Source organism: Panthera tigris, chromosome D4 (assembly GCF_018350195.1).
Source record: "Panthera tigris isolate Pti1 chromosome D4, P.tigris_Pti1_mat1.1, whole genome shotgun sequence".
Taxonomy (NCBI): domain Eukaryota; kingdom Metazoa; phylum Chordata; class Mammalia; order Carnivora; family Felidae; genus Panthera; species Panthera tigris.
The window spans coordinates 42034323-42060205 of record NC_056672.1 but is presented as its reverse complement, the minus strand read 5'-3'; the positions used below and the strand labels follow the sequence as shown (position 1 = coordinate 42060205).

The 25883-nt window shown below is 36.3% G+C and overlaps 1 protein-coding gene across 2 annotated transcripts in view; it reads right to left on the bottom strand.

The window, feature by feature from the left end:
• Positions 1–521: 521 nt before the first annotated feature.
• Positions 522–25883, bottom strand: part of CNTLN (centlein) — a 307277-nt gene continuing 281915 nt past the window's right edge. For both annotated transcript variants that reach the window (XM_007098529.3, XM_042964431.1), the window contains exons 24-26: positions 15593–15778; positions 12802–12879; positions 522–1846 (exon numbers count right to left, since the gene is read on the bottom strand). In XM_007098529.3, coding sequence (XP_007098591.2) covers positions 1745–1846; positions 12802–12879; positions 15593–15778 — 366 coding nt within the window. In that variant the 3' untranslated portion in view covers positions 522–1744. The remainder of the gene's footprint in view (positions 1847–12801; positions 12880–15592; positions 15779–25883) is intronic.

Genomic DNA, 25883 nt, shown 5'->3' with positions numbered 1-25883 from the left:
AGATATTATATTAAAAATCTTGTAATTTATTTTCTTACCATTGTTTTCTTGTGAGTTGGAAATTCTGTTATGAGTACTTAGTTCAGTAATGTCCATATACAGTGCATTCTTTCAGCATAGGTATACTGTCACTGTATAATAATCACAATGTTTTGCCATCTAATTCAATAGCAAGATAATCCACACTCTGCTATGCTGTAAAAAATGTCACGCTGACAGCCATTTTTCTCTTCTTTTCTTGTTTTGACATGATGGGTATATATTTTTCTTAAAAAGCGCAGTAGAGTAGTATTGTGGCATCTGAAATGCTGTCAAGTTGTAACTGTATTTTCCTAGAATTGTGTCATTGTGATTTGTAGTGTGCTAAGTAGTGCAAAGTGACCACAGCATCACATATGGTCTGGGCTGCATACTCACTTGCACTACTGTAGCTTGAAAGCAGCCATGAACAATACATAAATAAATGACCATCACTGTGTTCCAATAAAACTTTATTGATGGACACTAAAATTTGAATTTCATATAAACTTCACATGCTATAAAACATATTCTCTTTTTTTTTTAAACCATTTGATAATGTAAAAATTATTCTTAGCTTGTGGGCCGCACAAAAACAGGCGGCAGTCCAGATTTGGCTTGTGGGCCATAATATGCCAACCGCTGCCTTAACCTCAGGGGATCTGTATTCTAAAGGGAAAGGGGAGGAGAAAATAACATGAAGACATATAAGTGAACAGGTAAAACAGCTAATTTTCTGTGATAAAGGAAATTAAGTAGTAAGATGGCCAGGGAATGTGTCCCTGAGGGAGCAGATAAGGTGATCCTGAATGATGAGAAGGAGCCAGTCATGAGAAAAACGTACAGACTATTCTAGAAAAGAAAAAGAGTAAAGGCTGGAGGCAGGCAGAAGTTTGGTGAATTAGAGGAACCAGAAAGATTATGTGTGGCAGGAATATAGCGAAAAGGTGAAATGGGGTTAAGAGTATTTGGAAATCTAAATAAAGATGATATCGTCATTAGGAATTTGAACTTAATTAGTTGACCACAGTAGGAGTTATGCTGGATCTAGCCTAATTTTATACACTGGGCTTGTGGTCCCTTGCTAATTTAGATGGCCACACAAAGCCTTGTGAATTTAAAAAAAGAAAGGGAGAAAAGGAGAAAATGTTTTTATTTTTGCCAAGTAGTTCTAGGAAAATACAGTGTCTCCTACATAATCCAGTATATTGAGAACAGATATAATTGGACCACACAATTTATTTCATTAAATTCTCATCCTTAAGATATGATGCTTCGTTTTATATTTGCCAACAAAACAAATTGCTCTTCATTGGATGATTTAAGGCCTTTTATACTGGTTTTATGTAAATGGTCTAGTTTCTTACAAAACTTAAAACACTAAGTCCTCAGTTTACACCTTTTTCTTCTTATATTCAGGCCAATTTGTGTGTCCAAGCTTGTTCTAATTTCTTCTACTGCACTGGAAGGAAAATCATTTTTAGGTTTGCATTGATTTGTGGCAATATTTGTATTCAACAATCAAATGCTACACTATTTCCTTTAAAATGGCTGTGTACTTAATTAGTTTCACTTGTTCAGCAATTAGTTTCAGAGACTTCTTATTTTGGTATTGAACCTGACTATTGATAGTTGGAGCAGATACTGTATCAGGATTGCAATGCATTTCTCCAGTCCCACCACACAAAAAGTTTTCACATTTGAAAAAAAGTTCTTCATCATAATATCATCTAATATCTTTCATAATTGTGAAATATCCTTCAACTAGTTTCTTTCTTTCATTTATTTTCTCCAGTACTGCTTCTAGCAAATATGAGGCAAAAGGAAGCTGTAAGAGAAACACACAAAAAAAAGATGATCAAAACCCTATATTTTCTTCAGCTCAAAAACATACACTAAATATCATTAAACCATTAGAACTCAGCTATCTGCAACTTTGCACCCATAATGGCACCCTTCTGGGTCTCTTTTCAACTGATCTTCCTGGTTAGTGTGGGTAATTTTGTCTTTTATAATAAAAATGATAAAAGAGCAGAAGTAAAATGAAAAAAGATAAACGCCTTATTGAACAATTCATGGTTTACTGACCATGTTAATGATGTAATCTGCAATACAAGCAGCTGAGCCATTTATCTTCAATCAGCTGATCAATAGTAGGTTACAGTCATCTCCAGGGCCCACAGGCCCACCGAAGGAGTACTGTATGCTCATCACTCATAAAAGAATGAGAGAGAACTATCAATACACTTGTCTGTGTGAGAGCCCAACACCTCAAGAGTTGTAGGGTAAAATTTCAGAGCGAAAAAAAATGGCAAAAGTATACCCATTGATTAAGATGTTATAGAAAAGTTTGTTTGGCACATCAAAGTGTAATACACATGTTGCAAACTGCTGAGTTTATGAAATGTAGAGTACATTTTTAAATTTCATAATTTATATAACTTTTCTGGTAAAGTTTCATTGTTCCCTCTGCTTCCCTGGGTTTCCTGTAGAAGTCTGAGTCGTAGGATACATGTCTGGGCTGTAAGTAGAAGAAAAGGGAAAAGGGTCTCCAATTAGCCCCACACTCCACCAACTTCCTTTTGTCTCCTTCCCAGCTGTCTGGTCTCACAGAAGAGGTTTATAATAATTAAGACATTCATTATGCCATTTCTTGGAGTTGCCCTTTTGATTAACCAGCAAAAGACCACTTTTGTTTCCTTGAATATGTTGATGGGGATGCTTCCCATGCCCAGTCCCCTTCCCCACAAGGGAAGTACCATCAGGCCCTTTTTTTGTGCCAGGATGACCACAGGCAGCATCCATCATCAGCACCTGACCAAAGACCACTATAGGAGGTGCTCGGCTGTGCTCAGCTGGGGTGATTATAATTCGCTCAACCAACCAGAATGGCCTTTTCGAATTTGAACTGGGAGTAAACAGAAAAGGTTGGCCAGTGGCAGTGAAACAACAGGCCAGACAAACAGATTATGCAGGCCACGAATGAGAAGCGGAGACCAAAGCTGGTCCATAGGATTGCCTCAGATCCCAAGTTTCTAACAAAAAGGTTCTAGTTTAACTTCTTTCTCATCTTTGTAACAAACTGCCTTTTCTAAGTCAATGCCAGGAGCTTCACACACAGTCTTCCATGAAACTTACTACTGAAGAAACCACAAGATACCAAAATATCACATTTCTTTAGTTCTGAAGACAGACTTGAATAGAAGATACATGCATTGAATTAAAAACAGCTTTTTTTCTGGGAAAGAAAAAACCCCTACTACCCCATTAAATATATACACACTGTGTTTGCATTGCAATGTCAGAAATATGAAAATGTGGGGAAAATGCATCTTAGAAGTAAGGAAGAATGTTAGACTCCCTCCCTTCTGCAAGGTAAGGATACTAACAGCAAATCATTACTTTGACAGATTGCCCTTCCGGGATGCAGAAAAGAGTCATATTTGGCAAAACTTCCAGTCTTATAAATTAGATAATTTAAATTCTCAGGGCATTAATATTAGATGTTAAAGGAATGCACATACAAAATAATAACAAAACTATCAGGCAACCTTCTTTATGTTGGCCCTGGCTATCAGTACCATATGCATCCCCATCAAAAAGGCAGATAAACAAGATGTTTCCTGGTGGAAATAAAATGTAATTTCCTCAAGCTGTTCAAGGGAAAAAAGGGTCCTCTGACCAAATAAGTTTGGGAAACAAACCAAACCTTAAAAAGTTCCTCTATTTCAGGATCTCTTAGAAGCTTTAAGATATTAACAGACACTGTGAATCTCCAAGCAATGTAATACTCTGTTTCTAAATTCATTTGTCCATGCTCTTCTCATGGTCTGTTTATCATGAGGAACTAGCAATCCATGGAACACACTTTGGGAAACATGCTGGTTCTGTAATTTCCTATGTAATAATGTCACAGTACTTTCACCAGGCCACAATGTACTGACATTAATCATCTTATTTGCATATTACACTTTCAAGTTAAAACATAAACCTTTTTATCTTGTGATCTGAACAGTTTTCAACATGTCATGTACTTGGAAATTTCACTTCCTTTTAAAAAAATCTAGCTCAAAGAATTTCTCTTCCAGGAAGCCTCCAAGGTGGAACAAGAGGTCCATTTACTAATTTACTACTGACAACTCACCTTATTCTCTTCCTCTGGCTCTCAATAAAACAAAAAGCCCCACAGTTAAACACAACTGTTTGTCAATCCTGTTTTATTGGATTGTAAGCTTCTTTTAAGCTTTGTATAGAGGCTAACACATATAGATTTCAAAAAGTGATCAATCTTTTAATCATGATGCACGGTATGTGCATATCTATCTGCCCTTAGAGGTTCTTCTATTTCTCTGCAAATAGGTCAGAAGGATATTATTATCTGTCTATATATAATATTAAATTAAAATTCATACATCTTACAAGTTAGTTGGAGATGTTTATTTTAATTCAACCTTTCTATTTCCTTTTTCATAAACCAACTCTGAATTTCTTTCTCCAAACACAGTGCTCACTCTATTTGCTTTTTATGACTTGTTGTTCCCTGGGAACTGTAAGTCCGGCTCTCAAAGAGGCCTTTCGAAAGGATCAACTGTAATTTTATAAAATATAAAATTAATGTAATTTTATAATATAATTGTTAGTAATTGAAACAAACCTAGAAGAAGACTAAGGAAAAGTCAGATTAGAAAACATTTCATAAAATATACTTATTGTTTTCAAATGAATATGACTTATTTTTTACAAATGAACACTATAACTCAAAGTAACTGTTAACCAAAAAATTTTAAGCACGTGTCCCTCCTACTTTATACATTGTTCCTTATTCATGGAGTAGACTCAAAACATCCTCAAATAACGAGTGGACCAGCAGTATTGGTTTCAAAAATAGCTTCTCTTGCCAAGTGTGCACTATTCTTTATTTGGCAAACTTCTTTCATAGACTATACAGATAAAAACCTTTGCTTAGTCTAGGATGAATTAATGAAAATTCTTGTTTTCTGAAAGTGGTTAAGAATGGGATTTTTAAGTTCACTGGCTATTTTAGCTAACTGAGAATAATCACTTTTATCATTTACAGATTATTGTTAATTCTTAAATCTTACAAATTACAGGCGCTCAGTGAGTTGAGCCTCGAACTCTTAATTTTGGCTCAGGTCATGATCTCATGGTTTGTGGGATCGAACCCTACATGGGGATGGAACCCCGTATTGGGCTCTGTCGCTTCGTGTTCTCTCTCTCACTCTCTCTCTCTGCCCCCCACCTCAAAATAAATAAACAAACATTTAAAAAATCTTATAAATTACAGTTAACCTGAAGACTGATGGGACATAATTTAGTCTACTGTGATTCACAGAGTTCTTCAAAAGCTTACAGTATCAAATGAACGTCAATTCTCAACAGAGAGCTATAGATTGGGTGCAGTTAAGACTGTCTTTAAAATACAAAATGCCTTGGAAAGTGCTTTAAAAATTCACATGGTCTGCTTGTTTGCCCTGTTTTTTATTTGTTTTAACAGCAAAACGCTTTAAAAACATTAAGAAGACCAGGAGACCGGAGTCTAGATGAAATGCAAGGTTATCTCACACAGGGTGTTTAGAGTACATTAAAATCTCTCTACATGCATTCTAGAGGGAACTCCCTCAGACACAGAAAGCACCACTATTCTTTCATGGATAGGATTTTGGAGTTGGACTGAAGTGGCAGCAAGCTGACTGGACAACAGCAGCCATACTTTCTCACTTGCCCCATCAAATGTATCCGAAACAACAAACCCGACAATTATGCTGCCTCGGGTTTCATCTCCGATGGCATATGCCAGGGACTATGAAGTCCAGAAAGACTGCATGATTTCTTTCTTTCTCTTGCATAACAAAGGAGAAGGGATACTCCTGGGTATGTCAATACAGAGTCCCACAGGCTTGAACGCTTCAACATCACGGAGAAGATGAGACAGGTGAAGAGTTGATACTGTGTGAGATTTCTTGGTATGGAAATTTAACTAGGACACCGGAACAACTGAGCTTTGCTTGGTGTGTGGTGTGGTCTTAAAGTGGGTCTTCCTAATCATTCGGGCTGTCCCTGTTGCAAAAGATGACTTCTATTAGGGAGCGATTTCCCCTGATTTCACACAGATTTCCAGCTTATCTCACATGTAAACACCTACAGATGTTTGCCTCTAGGAGCTGGTATGCCACTGACACAATCTCAAGTTTATCACTCACACTCGCAAGTTGTCGTTTCATTTAAGTGTTTCTGTATAAAGGTAAGGCATGAATGATGGTTGCAGACCTTTGAGAGCTATATTGGAAAAATAACCAAGCCTAATGTCCATGACTATAAAACATAGATAACTTAACAGCATGAGCACTAACTGGAATGTGCTTTTAACAAAAATCTAAAGAACAAGATGAACATTTTAACCATTTTCACTCTTGTTTTTGGTTTGAAAACTACCACCAAGAAGATACCACTTTTAAAACACAAATTGACTTTAGCTTGAGTCCTATTGAAAATAAATGTATCTCATTTCATGTAGTGTACCTGCTTTTACTGGAAACATGAAAGAAGGCTTAACATTGTTAAATTAAAAAAAAAATCCCAGGAAGGCTCTGAATGGAGAAATTTGACCTCTTGCTATTTCAGCTAGATGTAAGAAAGCTGTGTGGGTGGCTGAGGGAGTGAGTTTACGTGTGTGAGCAGGGGTGAGTGAATGTGCCTGCATGTGCTTGCATGTGTTGTAAGTGCCACACAGAAAGTAACAGACTAGATGTGTTCCGAGTTCTAAGGAGAAACTTTCAGTTAACCTTCAGCCTGGAAGTTACTCTATTTACAAAAGCCAGGGAGATTTATAAAACTCTTCTCACTGCCATATTGCAAGGATTCTGTAGAAGGTAAGCATATTTTGCAGAGAGGGCACTGGGGAAAGAGCCATTTTAAATTTCAGCATTTGCAAGATCTGAAGCATCTAATAGGAACAGGGATATTTAAAGCTAAAGAAAAACCACTGATTAAATTCTGTACTTTAAATTCTCAACAGCTGAAGGCAGACAGAATTTTTTATACGCTCCCAATGCAAGAAAATGATCTCCAAAAAGTGGACTAAAATGGACTGAATAAAATCCAGAAAAGGATTAGCAAATAATAAAGAACAGGGCTAAAACAAAATGAAATCAAGACACATTTTCTAGTCATTCCCGGCTCAAGGTTTCTATACAAATCCTAGTAAAGAACCATATTGCATTTATAACTGTAATTATTTATTTTGTACAAGTATACATATTTTAACATATATACCCATAATTCTGTTCAATTTAATTGTTTAATAAATTTCACAGTTTATATATTTTAACTCTTTTATTGTCCTTCACCCCCAGAAATGTAAACTCCATGAAGGAGGTGATTTTTGTCTCCTCTGCTCACTTCTGTACTCCCAAACCTGAAACAATAATGTAGGAGGCACTATGTACATGTTTTTTTTTTTAAAAGGATTCCATAGTATAGGTTCAGTGTTATCTCCACTAACTCTCTGTTACCTTTTAAAGTCCCAAGTAAAAAGTACTGTTTCACGTATTATTAAGGCCTAAAGGCAAAGTTAAATGACCTTTATTACAATTTTATAATTTTGAGGATAGAATGGGCAGAACAAATAAACAGTTGTCTCTTAGAAGGCAGAGTATAAATGACTACTACTAGTTTGGATATGTGAGAAGGTAAGTATTAGTCAGAGCCTAACAGAGGGACATCTTATGTGCCAAATGAAAGGAAATCACTTATCTCATTTGTTCATAATTATGACCAGGAGACAGAAGTTCAAATTCAAATGCATTTAAGGCAATCTCTGCTAATTAATGGTAGAGGAGATGGCATATGCGATATAAGAAATTTAATTTACTTTTTTTTTTAGAGAGAGAGAGAGAAGAGAGAGAGAACAAGTTAGAAAGGGTCAGAGGGAGAGGGAGAGAATCTTAAGTAGGCTGCATGTTCAGCATGAAGCCTGACGCAGGGCTCGATCTCTCAAACTGTGAGACCATGACCTGAGCTGAAATCAAGAGTTGGATGTTTAACTGACTGAGCCACCTAGGAACCCCTATGGAACTTATTTTTAAATGTACTCTTTTTTCTGGGGGCACCTGGGTGGCTCAGTCAGTTAAGCATCTGACTTCTGCTCAGGTCATGATCCCGTGGTTCTTGGATTCAAGCCCTACGTTGGCGTCCATGTTGATGGCTCGGAGCCTGGAGCCTACTTCAGATTCTGTGTCTCCCTCTCTCTCTGCCCCAACCCTGCTTGTGTGTGCTCTCTCTATTAAAAATGAATAAACATTAAAAAATATTTTTTTAATAAATGTATTTTTTCCTCTTTTGATATTAAAGAGAACATTTTTTAAATTAATATATAGTTCACATAACACAAAATTCACCACTTTAAAGTTTAAAGTTTAAAGTTTAAATATATCGTTGGTTTTTGATATATTCACAAGGCTGTGCCACCATCGCCACTATCTCATTCTAGAACATTTCCATCACCCTCAAAAGAAACTCTGTACCTATGAGCAGCCACTCCCTGTCTGTCTGCCCCCACCCCGATCTCCATGGTAATCACCACTCTACTTTCTGTCTTTATATAGATTTGCCATTCTGGACATTTCATATGAATGCAGTCAGACTATATGTGACCTTTTGTGTGTGGCTTCTTTCACTTAGCATAAGGGTTATAGGGCTGTGTTGTAGCATGTATTTACTACTTCATTCCATTTTATGGCAGAATAATTGTCCACGTATACATACGCCAAATTAATCCATTCATCAGCTGATGTACCTCTGGGTTGCTTCCGCTTTGGAGGTATTATGAATAATGCTGTTGTGAACATTCATGTAGAAGTTTTTGTATGGACATGTGTTTTCATTTATTGTGGGTATATGCCTAGAGGATGAAACTGCTGGGTCATATAATCTCTATTTTTAACTTTCTGAAGAAGTGAAAGACTCTTTTCCTCAGGAGTGGCATCATTTTACATTCTCAGCAGCAATGTATAAGGGTTCTAATTTCTCCACATCTTCACCAACCCTTGGTATTGTCTGTCTTTTTCGTGATAGCCAACCTGCTCGGTGTGAGGCAGTACCTCATCTCAGTTTTTGGGTTCCATTTCCCTGATGGTTAATGATGTTGAGCATCTTTTCATGCCCTTATTAGCTATCTGTTTATCTTCTTATAGAAATGTCTATTCAAATCAGTTTCTTTACTTTTAGTTGTTGAGTTGTAAGAGTTTGAAATGTGTTCACAAATGGTTAAATTTCACTGAGAAAAGCCAGAGAGAAGGCTAGCTGAATTAATGAAAACACTTGAATCCTTGAATATTGTTAATGGAATGCCTCTACTACACTTTCTATGGATTCAGTACTGACATCTCCTCCCTACCACATCTGATCTACACCTTTTGGTCTCTCAGACTCTTAGAGGTATCATCATCTTTCTCTTTATGTGGGGTATTAAACTCACCTATCTATGGTTTCTGCTTTCTGACTCTATCTAATCTCATTACTGCTATTGATTCAATCGCTATAATGTGGGTCACATCTATCTCATTCTTTCCATTTTTATGGCAATGGCACATGCAGACCCTCATTGCCCTTTGCCTAAACTATCTTCCTGCTCCCAGTCTCTCTCCCTACAGACCTACTATGTGCTGATCTCAAGTATCTTTATAAAACACAACTCTGATCATACCTCTTTCTTGCTCACCGCTTTTGTAGTTTGGTCCCAGCCTACTTTTTCTATCTCTGTTTTTTTTCTCCCACCCTCTGAACTACAGAAGAACTAATTTGGAAGGGTTCTCCCATCCTATTATAATCATTAATTTGTTTGCTTGTCTCTGCCATAGATTGCAAGTTTTTAAAAATGTAATAATGTAAGAAAGATGAATTAATACAAGTAAAAATGTTCAAAGAAATTAAATGGCAGCTATGCTGTAAGAATAACAGTAGATATTAGAAAGATTTTTTTAGTGTAATTTTTATTGCTAGAAATCTGTGGGAACAAAAGTTAGGTGCAGATATGATTACACATAAAATTACCAATTGCACCAGGACTACTTGAAGCAAGGAGGCCATATATTTGCACTCTGCATTAAAGAAAAGTTAAGGTTTCAGGCCTTTCAGTTGTCATGCACTTCTGGCTAGCAGCAGTAGTAGGCATTATATTGTTGTATAGTCCCATATTGCCACATGGCGGAACAGCTTTTTATTTTGTGGCAAGTATTATATGAATGCAAATTTACACCAAATGAATGCAGAGAAAATTTTCTTTGAAAGAAAATCATTTTGTGGCTTAATTCTTAAACAAAAGGTAAAACCACAGGGCCAGACTGACTCCTCTGATCCGAGAATTCCCTTACATCACCCAACACAGAGGACATAAAAGAGAAGTTTTCCAATAATTTCATCTTCAAAATATTCTAATAACCAAATATCAATATTAAATTGATTATTTTTTAAGGAAATGTGCTCAATTATTCCACAGCTTGACAATCACGTAACCTCAGACACACAGAACTGTATATCGTACTAAGCAAATGTAGGAATGAACATACATACACTTTTAGAGGCATAACAGCCTCTAAAAAAATTGGCGGACAAAGAAAACCTTTTCTAAAATACAGGACAAATGTAATTGCTGGAACGGAGAGAGAAGAAAAGTAGGCTAAAAAAAAGATGTTTTCTATTTTATAGATTTTTCTCTTGGGTGTAATTATGAAGTGACATTCAAGTGCAACCAATCAAGTCACTATTTTTTTCTCACAAAATTCAAAGACATCAGCAAAACCACCTATGTCAGTAATAAAAATAAAAAGTCTTTGACTTTTTAAATGTTTTCATACTGTCACAGTGGAATAAAATTAGCTTGAAAAATGATCTAAAGGCACATGATGCAGTTCATTATGTATAATGGCAACAGAGGCGCTTTCCCAGTGTTCATAAAGGCTGCTCCATTAAATTTACCTCCAGTCAATAATTAGGAGTCCACAAATAAACCTGGGCAATTAAATCAATACTGCCAGGCAATTATATTCCAGAGTCCAGGCTCAGTGGCACAAAAAGGCACTACATCAAACTGCAGTATTAAGCGGTCTAATGCCATTTTCCACAGGATTTTTTTTTGCACCGACTAAGCGGCATAAGTATACATCCAGATAATGTAGAATGTGTGCATGTACATCTACAAAGGTGAGTCAAAAAAGGAGGTCTGGTGTCAATACAGCTTTAGAAAAATTTAATAAAGATTTACGCATGTGGATCTATTTGTTTTTATGTCCGTAACGGACGATGAAAGCTCCATATTAGAGTCATGTTTACAAATTGAACATTAAAAAATTCATTTAAGACTTTATTTTTTTATCATTTTTCAAGCCTAAATATATAACCTGTCACACTCATTACTGAACTCCTTTGATGTGCTGGCCACTGGGCTGGGTGCTGGGCACGCAACATTCATTAAGAAATGGCCTTTCTTCTCAAAAGCAAGTTGTCACTGTAGAAGACATTGTCTGCACTTGAAGAACTTTAAGCAAAGATTGCCAATCACCTTCTGTTACTATGGAACTACTATGAAATGTTCCAGATAACATTTCAAAAATATATAAGACTGGCACTAAGAATATGAGTAGTTCATGTATTATTTACTTATCCTTGACTTTTCCAGAAGTATAGATGCTGTTGTTTGTTCATATAAATGTAAAATAAATGTGTTTAAAACTGCTTTTATTTTTAATCTTTACACAGAAACATTTATAATGGCTTTCCAAAAATCACAGGACAGTAATGGATGTGTATATTTTTTGCTATTTTGAAAAACACATTTTAGCTCTTTTTATCCTTGGTTCATTTTTAAAAGAGACAATTAGGTTAAGCAAAAAGAACTCTAATGAAAAAGTTTTCGAATACATTACATGCTGTTGGTGATGTCAAAACAAAAGCTGGCTATGACTAGAAAAGCAGGGCTCTCACCTGCCAATAAACTGCCCTTGATCACTTACAAGAGGGGCACATCCCAGCAGACTCTATGTGTATTAAAAAAATACTTGAAAGGAAAGAAAAAGTATCACACAGGTCACAGCAGCCGTCTCAATGGACCCCTCAGGGATTTCAACTCGTCTTGGCCTTGTCATCCTCTATGCAGCTTTCCACTCGGCCCAGAAAATGTCGATAGGAAAATGTTTGAGGGGCCTCTGGTGGAAATTTTTTCATTCTTCCTGCATTGACAGGATGCCAAATCAATATTTACTTCCCACTAACAAGCTGCTCGAGGTCTCAGTAGAAAATATTGTAGAGAATGCGGGAAGACACAGTAATAAACAGCTGTCTGGCTGTGAGGAAAACATGAATTGACTGGAAACAGGTCCATAGTAAAAGGTCACTGAAACCCATGAACTCCTCAGGTGTCCATATCAACTACTAACTTTAAAGACACATAATAAAGAATCTCTTTTCCTAAGAGGGCTGAGAGAACGGATCCTTTTCAGTGTAGCTAGCATAGAGGCTGACTCAATAATTTAATTAATGCATTTGCTAAGACCTATGTTGGCTCTTCCCAAGGCATGTGTTTCATTTGTTAAGTCCAAAAGTACAAATAGAGGGTTAACTTTCCTGTCTACCTATTGGAATACTTCTTTACCTAACAGAAGTAAATAATGTGTAACTATTTGCAAAAAGTTAGACATCGAGTAAAAATGTAAGGCTTGAAATGTTTTTTTGAGAAGTTTTAATACATGAAGCAGAAAAATGAAATACCTGTCCTTCAAGAAGTTTCTGAATGTACAACAGCCATTCCCGATCATTTTCAGCATCTATCTTCGTCCTTTCTATTTCCTAAATGAAGAAAATCAAAAGACTGGTGTTAATTGTAAGTACATGAACTTGATCATACTGTCAGGTAACTAAATAAATTTAGAGAGATACTGGCAGAATAGAATTCAACAAAGACCAGCCTGTCCCTCCAGAGGAGGGAATATGCAAATCTGTGCTCTTAATACTACTTTATAAATACCAACATGCGGAAGATAAAGCTCTATCTCTCTATTTCACAATACAATTCAGGAATATTTTATTTCTGCATTCACAGTGGAGACTGAGGTAGAGACTGAGGTGGAGGTAAAAGCGATTAAAATCAAGCAAAAAATAAGACAGAGCTGTACAGAGGTGCCTGGCTGGCTGCCTGGCTTGTGACGCTTGATCTTGGCATCATGGGTTAAAGTCCCACACTGGGTGTAGGGATTACTTAAATAAGTAAATAAACTTAATAAAAAGACAGAGCTATATAAAATACTCATTTACAAGGGACTCTTGTAAGATAACATAAAACCTTATACTGAAACAATATGACTCGTCAATAGATAATTAAGGAGTAATTGTTACAGGTAAAAACAAAACAGGATGTGACATGCCACTGGGGTATTTAAATGCTTACTTATTTAAAATATCCAATAACTGACTGATAAGCAAGGGGCTCTTCAATTTAACAGTGTTGTAAGTGCCTAAATATTTCAGCCTTTCAATTATCGAGGTAATATATTTCTGAAAATACAATGCATTCATATGTGCTGTTGATTATTCAGTTAAAATCATGATTCAAAATAAAATAAAATAAAATAAAATCATGATTCAGTTTACAAAAAGACGACTTTTCAAAAAGGGAAAGGTTTTTGGGAAACTAACATTTGTTGAAATTTACTGTATGCCAGGTATCCCACTAGGCACTTCATATGGAATATCAATTTTTACATGAATTTGCTAGAATTCAGTGTAGCTTAAAGAATATAAGTCAGCTGGTTTGGGCTCTGCTTGGACAAGTCTAGTCAACTCTCTAGACCTCTGAAAAGACGCAGGGATCTAACTAAGCTCTGATCTATAATTAAACCTAGTAAATGTATCAAGGTGCACTAATCCTCCTAGAACAGGGTGTTTGTACTAGTGTCCTTTTTCTTCCAGGAGGACTTGCACTGAAGGTTATGTGATATGCAAACTTCAGTGCTGTACGTTCTGGCTCTAGAATACATCTGCCCAGAGGCAGAGGCTGGGGTACTATTTCTTCACAGAAATGTGCCAGCTACTCTTTGGGACTATAAAGAGAGATCTAATTCATATACTCAAAGGGAAAACTTTTTTCTAACTTGTCCATTCAGAGAGGGTACTTTTTCCTAATTTGTAAGCCCAGAGAAGGCATCTTTTGAGACCACACAAAGCCGATGGGCCTGTCTTCCAGAACATTTATCTGTGTGTATGCACACACATGCACACACAAATACACACATACATGAGGGCTTTTGGAAATCTGCTTGTTTTAAAGCTCTTAGGCAACAGTGGAGGACTCAATCCTAATTTTCTGTTAGGATTCTCATTGTCAATCAACAAATATTAATTAAATGTCTATAATAATGTATAGTTAACACCCTTGCCAGAGACACTATTATTTCTTGTGTGTCTTGTATTTGATACTATATTTGATAATGCTCCTGTCCTTCAAAGTTCAGAATTCACAAAGTGAATTCAAAGTGTAGAAGTCATGGGCATTGTGGCATAGGTGCTAAAAAAAAGGCAAACTGATAGTTCACTATCCTGTTCACCCATGGGATGAAAATAATTTCATAGGTGGACCTCTTTTCTAAGAATTCCTAGAAGTTTAAAAACTGCAGTTTTTGCAGTTTGAAAATTGTAGATCTGCTCTGTTCCAGAATTTTTTTTTCTCCAGAAGTTTTCTGAGAAGCTGACAGGGGTGCTGGAGGATGTTCTCATACAAATATTCACGTCTACCATTTTAGTTATTCATTGAGCAAATATGTATTGGGAAGCTACTAGTGCTGTCATCTCTTTAAATGTTTGCAAACAGTAAAGTCTAGTATTCATGTATTAAAGTTCAGAGACTTAGTAGTAGAACAGGATTATCATCCTCAGGTCTCATAGAAGACTACGTATAGGATGAGCTTCTATTGTCAATGAGGAAACAACTATGTTTAAAAATGCAGTGGCCTCCCCAGGGGTACAGAATTGCTACTGAAGACTCATATCTGTATGCATATCAATTCACTCAGACAGGAGTACTTTAGCCAATTTAAAGCCATAAATATATTTTTCTTTAACTTCATCAACAATAATTTTGAATTTATCTAGGAAAGCCAATAGATTTACTATTTTTACTCACATCGGAGGAAAGGTCCTCAAATCAATGATGACCCACCTTAACTAAATCCATTCAAACTGGCTTAATTAAAAATAGTATCTTATAAGATATATGATTAACTAAATTAAAGAAAATGGAAGTGACAGGAAAGGACTTGAATAACAAAGAAGCAGGTCTAAAGGTTCTACGTACTGGCTTATTTCTGTATTACACAGTTAAATTTTTCTAGAGGTTTTCTGAGTTGGTTAATACCCTTGATGTAACTTTCACTAGTACATTGTCAAGCTTACCTTCATTAATATTATATTAAAGATGAAACTCTAAGAATTATAAAACAAATAAAAGTATTTGCTTAAGTTCAATGTGTAAAGAGCCCTTGATTAATAAATACTTAAATGACCTTACCATTTCATCTTCTGTATCTAATATTTCCTCTAGATCTGACCGTGAAATGTTGAGAATAGAAGCTGCCAATGTCTGGGCTTTATGGGTTGAAGTTCTGCAAGTGTCCCTGTTTTTCTGCATTTTTTTACGCTCTCTGATTTGTTGCCTTATTTCATAGACATCATTTTGTAATTCTTTGACCAAAGCCTGCAACACATTGGAAAGAATGTGGGCTCATATGGAAGTCATAAATGAAGACAAAGCAGTCATAATATAAAAATATAAGGATATCAGCAAATCATTGCTTATTAGAATTACTCTGATTTTATTTATTTTGGAACACAATAGATTGCTCTTTACTTATTGTCTGTATGTAATAAAAGCTCTCTTAAATGAACACTCAACCAACTTGCTGGATTAACCAAACTCTCCAATCCCTCTTTCAGGTTTACGAACTGATATCCTGGTTGGTGAGCTCTTGCATCAGGCAGGCTACTTTTCATCATGCCAGAGCACAACTACTCCTGCCCACAGAGCTGATGCCAATTGTTGTTTGTTTATTGCTGAATGTGTGCATATTCGTTGTAACAGGTTAATTATATTATTAATTTAATTATTACATAAACTGGTGAAATATGGCTACAGAAAGAGAGCAATTTCTATTTTATTAAAACTGGATCAGAAATCCTTTGCAAAGACTTGATCAAGGCAAGTTGAGTAAAAGTGCAATTGAAATATTTGTGGGAAAGATCACAATAAAGATAAAATAAAATAAAAAAAACCCCAAATCCAAAACCATAGGACTACTTCACAAGAGTCTTTAAGTTCTCCTTTTCAGAAACGAATCAATGCTAGTCTATACCATGCCTACCCAAGCATGAGAAAAGGACACCCCTTACTCTGGGTAGACAGAGCTCTGGACCTCGGGTGCCTGGCTTCGTGAGCTGAGAGCAGCCTAGCCAGATGTTTGGGTTGTTTTTCTTTTTTTTTTTCCTTTTTTAAAGTTTATTTATTTTTGAGAGAGAGAGAGAGCGAGCGAGCGAGTGCGCGCAAGTGAGAGCTGGGGAGGGGCAGAGAGAAAGGGAGACACAGAATCTAAAGCAGGCTCCAGGCTCTGAGCTTAACCAACTGAGCCATCTAGGCACCCCTGTTTGGGTTTTTCAATCTTATGCCAGCTCAAGGAATGTTGCAATAAATAACAGTGCTCATGTATACATTTTGCATCTCTAGGATATATCCATAGAAGAGAAATTCCTGGACCAATGGGTGTGTCTAACTGTAATTCTGAAAACCGTTAATGTCCCCACCCTCCAAGACAGTACCAAGATATACCTCTACAAAGAACATATGAAAGTATTTGTGGGGCACCTGGGTGGCTCAACTGGTTAAGTGTCCAACTTTGGCTCAGGTCATGATCGCACAGTTTATGAGTTCAAGTCCCACATAAGGCTCTCTGCTGTCAGTGTGGAGCCTGCTTCTGATCCTCTGTCCACCCCCTTCCCTGCCCCTCCCCAGCTCGTGCTCTGTCTCTCTGTCTCTCTCTCTCTCTCTCTCTCTCTCAAGAACAAATAAACATTAAAAGAGGGGCTCCTGGGTGGCTCAGTCATTTGAGTGTGGGACTCTTGACCTCGGCTCAGGTCATGATCTCACCGTTGGTGAGTTCAATCCCTGGATCAGGAGCTGCGCTGAAAACACAGAGCCTGCTTGGGATTCTCTCTCCCTCTCTCTGCCCCTCCCCCTCAGCTCATGCTGTCTCTGTCTCTCTCAAAATAAATAAATAAACTTAAAAAAAAAGTACTTGTTTCTGCATACCATTAGCAAAACACCAATCTGGGATTTTACCATAGCTTGTTTTTTCACTGTATGTGTAAGTTTCATTTCCCTTATGAAAAAAAAAGTTGAACATCAGCCTTAAGAAATAATTATATTTCTTTTCTCATTTTTTTGTTTTTCTTAGTGATTTACAGGAATCATTTATATATTGGGGATATTATATTTATCTATTGTATATATGTGAATTTTTTCATTCTTTGTATTTTTCTTTTCACGGTAATTAGTGTTTCATGCCAAGGAAAAATATTTCTTATTTCTAATATACTCAATGGTTCTTTTCCTTTCTCACTTTTGAATTTAGTGTGTTACTTCAAAAAGTATTCTCCACAATGAGACATATATAAATGCATTTTCTAACCATGACTTTTTCTGCTACTTTTAAGTTTTTATTTTTCAATTTTCAATTTGTTACCCATTGGTCATCATTTTGAAATTGCTACATAAAATCATACTCAGTTGTCCCACAACCATTCATTAGAAAGTTCACCTTCCTCCCAGTGAACTCCTGTGTGTTTGGGTCAGTTTCTGGACTTTCTGTTCTGTTCCATCTCTCTTTTTATTAGTGAAGTGTTAGAACATATTTAAGCTAGTGAGGCTTTATAATAAATGTTAACATTTGGCAGGCTATCTCCCTCTCATTACCCTTCTTTTTCAGATTTTTCTTGGTAATTTTTGCTTGTTTGGTTTTCCATATGGAACATTGTCTAGTTTCCCTCCCCTTAAAAACCAAATCTTACTGGTAATTTTATTTCAATCATGTTACATTTCATTTGGATCAGGCTAACATTTTAACATGTTTGAGTCTTCCTAATTGAAGACCATGGAGTTCCTTCCCAGTTAAATCTTTATTTGCATTTCTTAGAATCATTTTTAAGTTTTCTCTTTATAGATCTAGCTTATTCCTGAGCATTTTATTTTTGGGGGGCTGCTTCTTTTTTTTAAAGTTTATTTATTTTTGAGAGAGAGGGAAAGTGTGAGTGGAGGGGCAAAAAGAGAAGGAAAGAGAGAATCTCAAGTAGGCTCCACACTGTCAGCACAGAGCCCAATGTGGGGTTCAAACCCACGAACCCTGAGATCATGACCTGATTGGGGGCTGCTTCTAATACCGACTGTTGTTTGTATATATAAAGATTGTTGACATATATTTAGCTTACTGAAGCTTCTTATTTGTTATAATTTTTCAGCTCCTTAGTTTCTAGGGACTGAATCGTATCTTCAAATATTGATAATTTTATCTCTTATTTTCCAAATATTACACCTCTAATTTCTTTTCTGATTGCATCAGTTAAGTTCCTCCCAAACAGTATTAAATAGTAGTACTGATGTGCCAGAAGCCAAGCTCTCCAACCAGCCTGATGGCAGGGCCCCGGGAGGTGGACGGATTGGCACTGCATGGCGGCCCACTGAAAGTGAAGCTTCTCATACTCCTGCTTTTATGTAATTTGGCCTTAGCATTGGTCAGGGCAGCCCCCCTCCCAGTGAAAGCACCTGGGGATTTGTCGGTTGGGGAATTGCCCACGACAGGCCCCCCGGGAAAAGAACCACTGGGGAAAGAAAGAAGATTCCGCAAGGAAATCATGCAGCCCTACATCCAGCCCTTGCCACCCCCTATAAAGACTCCTCTCCCTAAAGGAAGGACGGCCCCATATATTTTCCAGCCAAGGAGGGGGACAAACGGGTTCGAAATCCCCACTCTGGCAACAAAGGAATGTATCTACCGATACAAGTTACTCCAACCCCTAGGCCCATTTGGCCCCCAGGAGGCATTCCAGATGATAACTGGACCTGGTGGGTTAAGGTACAGAACGGTTCGTTAGTTCCTAGGTATACATTGTCTCTCTGGGAGCGCATAAGGCGTGGGTTCCCAGGGCCCTCTTGGCTCCCTCTGGGCACCCCAGACCAAAGCGAATACTTTTGTTCCTTGTACCGCAAATGGTTCAAAGGAACAATTAAGAAGTCACGTCCCTGTAAACGTTCCCCTTGAGGTGTTGAGAGCTAGATGACCTTGAAAGGGCAGGAGGGAACGTTACAAGAAAATAACTATGTTGTTCCTTAATGGGTGATTACACAAAGGAACATCTTTAGAATCAGGTAATGCCAGAAAACATAGATGACACACGTTATAAGGAAACTGCTAACAAATATAATGCCACGCTTGCCACAATAAAGTGGCCAGTCTAACATATTGCTGTGGTCTGTGTCCATTTGTTATTTTCGCAACGCCATTCATCCTTTGGGAACCCCTGGACCTGCTGGAGCTGGAATCCGGCACTGATAGACATGCTTGACTTCTTCCTAACTTTAGTGACAGTCCTTTTACTTCTTAGGAAATACTATGCCAGCTTTGAGATGAGAGCCATATTTTAATGTTAAGAAATATATTTTAATATATTAATCTATAATATGTAATTTAATAGTTTTCTACTCATTTTTATTTCTTATAAAAATATCAAATTGTCTTAAGCCCATTTTACCATCCATATAAACTATCATGATTTTCCATCATAAAGCTATTAATAGGATTATTAGTAATTTTCTTGGATTTGAATTATCCTTGCATTTCTGGAATAAACTCCAGTTGATGTGCTATATTATTTTTTGATGTGCTGTTGACCTCTATTTGCCAACATTTTATCATAGGATTTCTACATTAACGTGAGATTGATTTCTTTTAGTTTTGTGCAGTCTTTTTTTTTGTAACAATCTATAATGGTGTAATTTATTCACCAAATTCTAAAAATAATCCACACAAAATAATTTTCTTTACAAAACAACTTGAAAAATAGTTAATCAAGGGGGCGCCTATGTGGCTCAGTCAGTTAAGCATCCAATTTTTTTTTAAAATTTAAATCCAAGTTAGTCAACAAATAGTGTAATAATGACTTCAGCAATAGAATTTAGTAATTCATCACTTACATATAACACCCAGTGTGTGCAGTCTTTTTAAAAAAAAAATTGGAGGTACCTTTCTCTTTCCATGTGCTACAGTAGTTTTGATGAGATTAAATTGATCTGTTCTTTACTGTAGTAGCACTTGTCTGAATTTGGCTTACTTAGTATTTACTGAAAGGGAAGGTAAGAAGGTACGTTTCTGACAACTTGGTTTTAGTATTCTCTTTGTTCTAGAGCAAAATTTGGAACATTATATTTTCCTAGAAAACTTTCCATTTCATCCAGGATTTCAAATTTATTTGCATGTAGTTGAGCTAAGTAGCCTGCCATGATACCCCCCACCCCCCGAGTCTGTGGCTACTGTTATTTATCACTTGTTTCGCATAGTTGTACTTTCTTTTTTCTTAATTAGGTAAGGTAACGCCAGGTCCATCTATTTTATTACTTTTTCTTTTTAAATGTTTGTTTATTTATTTATTTTGAGAGACAGAGAGAGAGAGAGAGAGAGAGAGTAGGGGAGGGGCCGAGAGAGAGGAAGACACAGAATCCAAAGCAGGCTCCAGGCTCTAAGCCGGACAGAGCCCCACGAGGGGCTCAAACTCGTGAACCACGAGATCATGACCTGAGCTAAAGTGGGACGCTTACATGACTGAGCCACTCAGGCACCCCATGCTTTTTCTTTTTTAAAAACAACTCTTGTTCATTTATTAATTGTACATTTTTAATTCATTAATTTCTATTTTAATCTTTAGATTCTAGTTATTAGTACTGGAGCTGTTTATTTTCATTTCTTCTTGTTTATTAATGTAAATATGTACAGTTACAATTTTTTTGAGCATTGTTTTAGCCATCCCGTGGGTTCTGATCATTCCAGAATGTTATTCTTTTAGGGATATTCTGTAATTTGTTCACATTTATCTTCTTGACCCAAGAATTTTTTTCTTTTAAATACTGAGGTCATAGTGACCTCTGTTTTCAGGTTTTGTAATTGATTAGTTTTATTGCATTACTCCCAGAGAAAGTTATCTGTAACTATTTCTACCTTTCAGAATTAATTAAGGTTTCCTTTGTGGTACATCTCAGGTCAGATCACCTGGACGCAGAATCTGAGATGAAAATTTGCGTGTGGGAGGTTTTTTGTAGAAACAACAGCTGTAAGAAGCTTCAGGAAGCAGGACTGGAAAAAAATGAAGTGCACTGCAGTTCCTGCAGAGGCTTCATGCCAGCTTATTGGGAGCTCTGGAGCTTCAGAGTTGTCTCATCTTTGTTTTTTCCCCTTTATACATGACACGAACTTTTTACTTGGCTCTTCTTTCTTTTTTTCCCATCCAGAAGCTTTACTAAAACACGCCTAGGGTATGACACATTTAAGATCAATTTTCCCTGGTTCATTTTATGTTCTTATAAGTCTTTATTTCTGGAAATTGTTGCTGAATTACAACTTCAATATTTGTTCTGTTCCATGATTTGTTTTCCTCCTTGAAGACCCCAATTATACATATGTTGAGTCTCTGTCACATGCTTCATAAATCCTTTTCCCCCTAATACATTTTATTTTTAAACTTAGACATAATAAGTGAAATAGTGCATATGCATTTTAAGTGTTTCGTTTAATGAGCTTTGAGAATTGTATGCATGTATGTAGCCACTACCCTGCTCAAGATATAAAACATCTTCATACTCCAAAAATTTCTCTGATGTCCCTTCCTAGGCAATTCCTCCCACAGCCACACACCAAGTGTTGACACACACACACATTCTTATGAAACCAACAATATATATATTTTTCTGAGATAACTTATTTTCTTTTACTTCTTTGCTTTTCTGCCAACTAGCAAGTTGGCAGTTCATCTGCCTAAGTTCATCTGCTCCTATGTCTCATCATATTTTCCTTAAATTCTTACATTTAATTCTACCTTAAACATATCCTTTTTAGAAGAAATTATTAACATTTTAAACTCATACCAATATTAAAACAATTTTTTTAATGTTTTTATTTATTTTTCAGAGACAGAGAGAGAGACAGCATGAGTGGGGAAGGGGCAGAGGGAGAGGGAGACACAGAATCCAAAGCAGGTTCCAGGCTCTGAGATGTCAGCACACAGCCCAATGCAGGGCTCAGACTCATGAACCACGAGATCATGACCTGAGCCGAAGTCAGACACAACAGAATGAGCCACCCAGGAGCCCCATACTAATATATTTTCATCTACTCGATAGCAACTTATCTGTGGTGAAACTTTTTTTTCCTGCCATTTACTTTTTGTTTCTTTTTTCCATTCTTATTCTAGTATATTTGTATGGATACTATGTTGGTTCATTTCTCAGAACTCAGTTTTTAAAGAGATTTTTTCCTAGATCACCTATTTGCAGAAAGTTACATAGCAGAGGGGCCTGTGCTATCTTCCAGACTAGTGACACTTTGCATATGACTTTAATTTTTTTAATGAATTCCATTAGCCAGGTTATTTTTGTTATGGTTTGGTTGTTTTTGTCTTTTTCTTTTAATACTGTAAGGAAACTCTTCTTTTGCCTGCTGTGAGAAAAGCTGCCTCCTTCAGATATTCATTGTCTATGTTATTCTTCATTAGGCCCTGCCTCCTCAATTCTTTGGAAGCAAACCAGTTCTAGGATGGCTATCACAAGCCATTGCAGACCTGTTCCACTGTTGCAAATAGGGGATATCAGATTTGCACCTCATGTGCACTTCATCTTCTAAGAGGTCTTGATCTTTCAGAGATCTGTAGCACCTAAGTCTTCTTTCCATGGTGTCTTATATCTGTGTCCTTTTGCATGCTTTCACTAATAACCTGTTTTTCACTGTTCTTCCATGTATTTTGAAATACAGAGTTTTAGCTATAACCTAGGTTGGCTGTGAAAAGGAGTTGAGTTTTTCTTCATCATTCTTGTCTTCTGCATGATTCCAAAGGCGCAAAGGAGGGGTAGTGATGATTTTGCCTCTCTATAATCAAGTCATAATTTTCCAAAGTGCATTTCCCTCTAACATTTTATTATGAAAAGCTTCAAACATCCAGAAAAGTTGAAATAAATGTATGGTGTACAAATATGTACCCACTAGGGATGCCTGGGAGGCTCAGTCAGTTAAGTGTCCGACTTCAGCTCAGGTCATGATCTCACAGTTTGTGAGTTCAAGTCTCACATCGGGTTCTGCACTGGCAGCCCAGAACCTGGAGCCTGTTTCAAATTCTGTGTCTCCATCTCTCTCTCTCTGCCCCTCCCTCACTTGTGCGCTCTCTCTCTCAAAAATAAATAAACATTAAAAACACAGAAACAAATATGTACCCACTACCTACATGCTACAATTATTTTGCATTTTCACATATCCATCAATCCATCTTACTTTGTTGATGCATTTCAAAGGAAGCTGCAGAAATCCACACAGCTCCCCCCAAACACTTGAGCATTCACATCATTAACGAAACGTCAATATTTATTATGGTTCTCTTTAATACATTTTGAAGTGAAATTCATATAAAGTGAAATGCATAAGTCTTAATTACAGTTTTATCAGCTTTGACAAATGAAAACACTGGATAATCCAGACCCAGATCAAAGTAAAGAACACTTCCATCACTTCAGAAAGTTTGCTTGTGTCCCTTCCTAGCCAATCCAAATCCTAGCCCCAAAGGCAAAACCACTGTCTGTAATTTTGCTTGTTCTATAAATTTATAAATAAAATCATACACCATATACTGGTTTGTGTCTAGATTATTTCACTTATGTTTTTGAGATTCACCCACATTGTTACATATATCAGAAGTTCATTTCAAGGGTGCCTGGATGGCTCAGCTGTTTAAGTGTCTGTCTCTTGATTTCGGCTCAGGTCAAGATCTCACAGTTTGTGGGTTCGACCCCCACATTGGGCTCTGTGTTAACAGCACAGAGCTTGCTTGGGATTCTCTCTCTCTCCCTCATCCTGCCCCTCCTTCTCCAAAGTAAATAATAAACTCTAAAAAAAAGTTCATTTCATTTTATTGCTGAGTAATATTCCATTATATAATAATATATTTTCTTATAGATAGACACCTGGGCTATATCCAATTCTTGACTATTATGAATAAAACTGCTATAAATATTGCTGAACACATTTGTGTGTATGTTTGCACACATATGTTTTCATTTCTCTTGGGTAAATACTTAGAAGAAGAATTGCTAAGTCATATCATAGATGAATGTTTTATTTATTAGAACTAGACCTTTCCCCCAAATCTTCAACCACCAACAATGGATGAAAATTCTCCATTCTCTACATTCATTCCAATATTTGGTAGATTACATGTCTTCCCTTGAATTTATTTAAATATTTTTTAAATGCTACTATAAATTGGAAGTTTTCTATTTCATTTTCCAATTATTTACTGCTAACATATAAAAATAGATCTGATTTTTGTACTTTGGCCTTACATCTCATGAAATGGTTAATCTCTCTTGCTAATACTAGTAGCTGTTTTATAAATCTTTAGGAGTATTTATGTAAAGAATCATGTCTCATCAGAGAAATGCAAATCAAAACCACAATGATTAGTTACTTACAAAGATAGTATGAATGTTAAAAAACAAAAAGTAGTAAGATAGATATGATTACAATTAGTTAATAGATATAAAGATAAAAAAGATGTAAAACATGACCTCAAAAACAAAACATGGAGTGAGGAGAATAAAAATGTTGAGCTTTAGAATGGGATCAAACTTAAGTTGTTATCAACTTAAAACAGACTATTATGGATACAATAGATACAAGCTGTTATATGCAAGCCTTATGGTAAGCATAAGAAAATAAAGCTATAGAAAATCGAAAACAATAAAGGGAAAAGAATATAAGGATAACTTATACCTTATATATGAAGAAAGTCATCAAACCACAAAGGAATAGTGCAAGGGAAGAAGAGAAGAACAGAGAGGAACTGTAAATACAGCTAGGAAGCAATTAACAAAATAGTAATAAGCACATACTTACCAATAATTACTTTAAATGTAAATGGACTAAATTCTCCAATCAAAAGACACAGATTGATGGAATAGATAAAAAACCAACACTATCTATCTGTTGCCTACAAGAGACACACTTTAGATGTAAGGACATACATAGACTGTGAAGGGATGGAAAAAGATATTCCATGAGAACAGAAACCAAAAGAGAGCTGAAGTACCTATACTTATATTGGATAAAATGGACTTTAAAACAAGGACTGCAAATAAAAGATGAAGAAGGGAGTTACATAATGATAAAGGCGTTAATCTAACAAGAGGATATAACATTTGTAAATATTTATGTATCCAACCTAGAAACACTTAAATATACAAAGCAAATATTAATAGACCTACAGGAAGAAATAAACAGCAATACAATAAAAGTAGGGGATTTTAATACCCACTTATATCAATGGATATAACATCCAGACAGAAAATCAATAAGGAAACATGAGTCTTAAATGACATTAGGCCAGATGTATTTAACAGATATTTGCAAAACATTCCATCCACAAGCAACAGAATACACATTTTTCTTAAGTGCATATGGGACATTTTCCAACATATATCATGTTAGGCCACAAAACAAAACTTA